The sequence below is a fragment of the Centruroides vittatus genome, unplaced genomic scaffold (genome assembly GCF_030686945.1).
Source record: "Centruroides vittatus isolate TY-2023 unplaced genomic scaffold, ASM3068694v2 scaffold_769, whole genome shotgun sequence".
Classification (NCBI taxonomy): Eukaryota; Metazoa; Arthropoda; class Arachnida; order Scorpiones; family Buthidae; genus Centruroides; species Centruroides vittatus.
In genome coordinates, this window is record NW_027122717.1 from 4,628,216 (window position 1) to 4,633,655 (window position 5,440).

The 5,440-nt window shown below is 29.7% G+C and overlaps 1 protein-coding gene across 2 annotated transcripts; it reads left to right on the forward strand.

Annotated features, from left to right (window-relative positions):
• The first annotated feature begins 1,285 nt into the window (after nucleotides 1-1,285).
• On the forward strand, nucleotides 1,286-5,204 carry LOC136989919 (synaptosomal-associated protein 47-like). Of its 2 annotated transcripts, none has more exons than XM_067288223.1 (4): nucleotides 1,286-1,322; nucleotides 3,789-4,569; nucleotides 4,635-4,797; nucleotides 4,872-5,204. In XM_067288223.1, exons 2-4 carry the CDS (start codon nucleotides 3,802-3,804, stop codon nucleotides 5,120-5,122), a joined length of 1,182 nt encoding a protein of 393 aa, XP_067144324.1. In that variant the 5' UTR covers nucleotides 1,286-1,322; nucleotides 3,789-3,801; the 3' UTR covers nucleotides 5,123-5,204. The 2 variants fall into 2 exon arrangements, with proteins under 2 accessions (XP_067144324.1, XP_067144323.1); XM_067288222.1 differs by lacking the exon at nucleotides 1,286-1,322 and adding an exon at nucleotides 1,363-1,522.
• The last annotated feature ends 236 nt before the right edge of the window (nucleotides 5,205-5,440 follow it).

Consider the following 5,440-nt stretch of genomic DNA (forward strand, 5'->3'; position numbering starts at 1 on the left):
TAAACATCAAATATCTGACAAATACTTCTTTTGCTTTGGTTTCATTTATCATCTTTTCTTCTGGTTTATTATCTGCTCCATCTCCATCTTTAAATGGAAGATATATAGGAATGAAAAATGTAGCGCCACAGTTCTGATCGTTAGACTTGCAAACTTCATTACTAAGAGCAATTCCGTAGAACCAACAACAAACCACAGTAGAGATAACGATACATAACAGTTCAAAAATAACAATAATCATTCCTACAGATTGCGTTTCGCCCATTAAAATGTCATGCATTTGAAACATCACCAGAGGAACTGTATGAAAATAGGAATATATAAACTTAAAAGTGGCGAGAAGTTGAGAATCTAATTGCCATTCACAGCCATTTCTAACAGCGCTTCTTCTCCATAGAATACCAAGTTGAAAAAGATGAAAAACGTAACACCACGCCGAACTTCTTCCTCTTTTATATTCCCAATTAAGAGATGCGAGATTGGTAAATCCGGTAGATGTTAAAATTAATAAAATACCAACAAAAAATTTAACGGATGTTCGTTCCTCTCCCACGTCCTTCCATTGCTCGTAGCTTTTGGTGATTGTTCTGATGCCAAAAAACAATTCAAAAAAGTACAGAAATGTCAAAAATGTTGACATAACAGATATCCAATCCACACAAAACGTACGGATGCGATGAATATAGTCGTTTATACGTAACATTTCCGTGACGAATCTATACACTTTGCCGTATGCAAAGCTACAAATATAATTCCTCAATCCAATTATAGACTGTAGCGCGTTATAAGGTTTCTCCGAAATAATAAAACTAAATTTTAACTGTAATTGATTAAAATTTTATCGTATATAGACGTTTAAACGTTTCGAAATTCTTGATTTTAAAACTTTACTTTGAATATTTTAATTGGATTTTTTTTTAAATTATGAAATGTATTGTATTAACAATATAAATTAATACTTCACTTTATTTTTTAATAAATAAAAAATTACGATTTATATTTTAATTTAACTTTTTCAATTCATAATTTTTAAAATTACTTTTGTAAATTTTTTAAAACTCTAGAGGGCGAAACGATAACGTAACGTTGCCATTGTTTTCCTTTTTCATTTTGTTATTATGGTAAGTATTATTTGAAACACACAATCCACAGTTCTACATGAAGAAGTTTAATTTATACTGAAATTTATTTTTAAATAATTATAAAAAAATTACAATTTGTATTTCAAATTTTTAATAAAATATTAAAATGTAAATTTTTTTTTTATTTCTGTAAAGTTCTTTAAAAAAAACCCAGAGGGCGTATCGTTAACGCAAAAGCAGGTAAACAATGTTTGGTATCTATAAGGTATTTAGCTTAGTCACATGTAGAGAAATCGAATGTATTATTTTGATGATTCGATCACGTAACTCAACGAATAGTAATAAATTCTTAATAAGTAGAATGCCATGTTTGAAATAATGTATTATTTTTCATATTGCATAAACAAAAACATGTTTTAATGAGTAGGAGTTACTTTTAGGTAATTATGCAGGTCTTCATGTACTGTACGTTATGCTGGTTAATCTCTTGATTTGGCTCCCACTGTCTATGCTTTGTTGAAGTTGAAGTGATGCTAATGTTTTCAATCCTGTTAATGGGCCATTTTGAGGCATAAACATCCGTACTTCATCCTTGCTAATATGATTTAACTATATGAGAGAATGGCTTTAGAAATGCTATTATGCAATTGTTATTTTAAACTGACATTTGTTTTTAAAAGTACTAATTTTTTTAATCCAAATTCTATTACATTTCTATATTTTGCCTGTTATATGTCCTGTTTTTCTACTATCAAAGCATTTCTATTACTTTAGTTTTTGATGTGGAAATTGCAGTGCTAAAAATCCTTAGAAATTTTTAATATATCAAGATAAAGAAAAACAAGCTTTCAAATTATAATTTCTTAAATATATCCTGTTAGTGCAATAAATGTATATATGATGCTAGTTTCAACCGGTGATCTGCTTCCAATGACTGAAGAGATGAAGTCTGATTGACAGCTACTCACTCTATCATTCCAAAGTCGAATCTGGTTCTGGTTGGAAGTTTTGAAGTTTTTTGTAGAGATTAGAATGTCTGAGTCTTTGGTTATGATGAAATTTACAATATGCTATTACTGATGATTTTGTAACGAGTTATCTTATAATTATGTCTATTAGAGTTAATGACTTGGTTCATTTTGTCTGGCTGACTTAGTGAGTGAGGCCAACTGATAAAAGATAAAAATGATGTCAGCATATAGTCCATAATGTCATAGAATTTTGTATTGACAAATAACTTATCTGATTACCTAAACTTTTGCATAAGATGGCAGCATACCTTTTTAGGAAACTTGGATTCACACAGATATATACACTATGTACAGTACTTGTGGATACTAGGTCTTGATCTGTATTTGAAATCTTATACTAGCCAGAGTTTATACAATATCAAGTATCATCTGGTATCATCTTTACATTACATAACTTATACAAAAAGTCTTGCAACTCTGCTCATGCTCAACAGTCACTGTAAACTGATTTAAATTTATTTGGAGATGAAACATTTTCAATTTGTACTGTTTAGAATTCCAATGCAGGTCAAAGGGGTCTTCTCCTCACAACTCCTCCCTCCACTATAAAAGATGGGATTTGCTTCTCCAAAAATGGCTTTTAGCCCTTGACTGAAAAATCACCTGACCTATGATCAACTATTTCATTCAGAGTCATAGACTTTTAGATGTTTGGGGACTATTGGTTATAAATTTTGATATTTTCCAGATGTACCACTTTGTGCCATTGTAGTTCTGCCACTGCATTTGGGCATTATAGAATACATAAATAAAATTTGAAATCTTTTATATTTTAAAAATTATTTTAGAAAGTTTAATTAATACTGTATTACATATAAACTAATACCTTCTTTAATTAATGCACCAAATATCAAGATGTTTATATACAAATACAAAAAAGATAAACTACTTTAAATGCTAATTAATATAAATATTACTAACTCGTAAGAGTTTGTAGTATATAGCAGGGGTGGCCAACAAGTCGATCGCCAAGCCAATTTTGGTCGATCGCTCGCAATGTCTTGACTTAATGTATTATATTTGTAACCGAACACAACAGTATGCATGCAGTTATGACTCGACTCATAAGCAGTGCACCACGTACTGAAACACAGTGTATAAACATAGTATGTATTTCACACCTCCCCCTCCCCACTTACACTATGCCTATGACAAATCGATCACGATGCATTTTTAAAGTAAAAAGTAGATCTTATGTATACAAAAGTTGGCCACCCCTGGTATATAGCAACATACATAGCTGTCTGTGAATCTTATAGATTTTAAACAAGTCTTCAGGGTTAACAAGATGTATTAATTAATATTATAAATAATAACATGCAGTCTTACAATAATTCAGCAATTCCATTGAAGTGATTGATCACAAATAACCAGTTCTCTCAAACCAGTTTTAACTGTTTTTTGAAATCTTAAAAATGTATCATGATTAACCAATTTTTGGGCCACCCATTTATTTATCTAGTTTGATTTGATAAGTTTAATTTTTTTTTACAAAAAACAGATTATTCTGTCGTTACTGGCATTTTGTTACAAATAATTGCTCTGTGGGCTGTCAAGAAGTCTGTACAGTAGTCTAACTTAAACAATTTCTATGGAAGATATAGTCTATTTTAACTTTTACTATATTCTACAATAATTTAACAATAATAATGTTATAAATTTTGATATTTTCCAGATATAACTAAAGAATGGATGAAGATCGAGAACAGTCGTACATACTACAAACACCATCATCATACTATAATTCAAAAATCCGAAAGTGGAACAATGGTGTATTAATTTTAAAAGAAGACAGATTAGAATTTTATGAAAATGAAGTAAAAGACAATAATTTATGTCTTGAAGTGCTTTTAGATGACATCAGTTTGATACAACGCAAGAATTCTTCATTCATATTTGGTTCCATAGTGATAACTTCTGGAAATACCAATCATTGGTTTGCATCTTTTTATAATAGAGATTCAGTGTTTAATGTTTTGTACCTTTTCTGGAATCACAATGCTATTTGTGGAAGATATTCTGAAAGTAAGTTGCAACTAGTGAAAGGAGGGAAGACCGAACTCGGAAAAGATTTACTGAGGCTCGCTCAGGAATCTGAAAAGACATTAGCAGCAACTGCACTGACATTAAATCATCAAGGAAAACAACTTGATCATGCTGCAGACATCGTTGACGAAATCAATTCGGATCTTACCATTGCCGAAAAATTACTGGGGCTGATGAGTTGGACCTTTGGTCTGAATCAGAGTCAATCTTCCAGTTGTAAAAAAAAACAGGAAATCACAGATACGAAGCTTAATCAGTATCCTGTTGTATATTGTCTCGATAAATATTCTCCTAATCAAAATATATGGTTGAGTGGAATCTTAGAAAAATGTAATAATGGTTTAAAATTATACAATGATAAATTTAAACTCATCAAATACTTTAACAAAGATGATGTTAACTATATACAGGTATTTAATTAAATTCAAATTTTGTATTTGTTTCAAATTTTATATATGTTTTGATACATTAACAGATTATTTCAAGTTGGGAATTGCAGATACGTTACGAGGATGAAGACACTTCAAATTTTATGATAAAATGTCCTTCTTTGTTAGAACTTCGAACAAGATTAATCAGTCTCTTCTCAGACAGACTTAAGTTTTCTGATAATGTTTTTCCATGGAATAAATTCCCAAGTTAGTATTTTTTTAAAGATATAAATTGAAGATTTCCAATAACATTTTATTGTGATTAATATTATATTTTATAGGTGAAAGTTGCAGCCCCATAACAGCATGGAATTCATGTAACGAAGAAATGGACAAACAGGTTATAAAAACAATGACTAGGGGCGAATTAGAAGAATTAAATGCAGCCATTTCGCAATTAAAGTCACTTGCAGTTGAAGTTGGAATAGAACAAACGAATCAAATGGAGAAAATTGACGGTTTGTTGCAGTGTGTTAATAGTACAGATATCAGGATCAAACAGGATGTTAAAAATATCAAAAAATTAACATAATTTCAAAGTCAGTAAATTTATTATCTCCTGTAATTAGTAACTAAATTTATGTTAAAATTTTGTGTTCACTTGTTGGTAACAATATTTTTCCATATTAACTTATTGTGTAAAACAGAACTTAAATAATATAATATATATGATGGTTATTATGTAAATAAAATTTTATTATGGATCTAAAATATACAATCTGTTTGATTTCATTTGCATCATATGCAATCCAAACAATTGATTCCTACATTTCATATTCTAAAAAATAATTTTTGAAGATATCTAACGATATATTCTCATTAATTGTTCTTAGCATTTATACTTCCAGTG

Coding starts and splice junctions, on each gene's coding strand:
- LOC136989919 (XM_067288223.1), top strand. CDS start 3,802: ATGGATGAAGATCGAGAACAGTCGTACATACTACAAACACCATCATCA. Junction 4,570..4,634: donor ATGATGTTAACTATATACAG/GTATTTAATTAA, acceptor ATACATTAACAG/ATTATTTCAAGTTGGGAATT. Junction 4,798..4,871: donor TCCATGGAATAAATTCCCAA/GTTAGTATTTTT, acceptor TATATTTTATAG/GTGAAAGTTGCAGCCCCATA.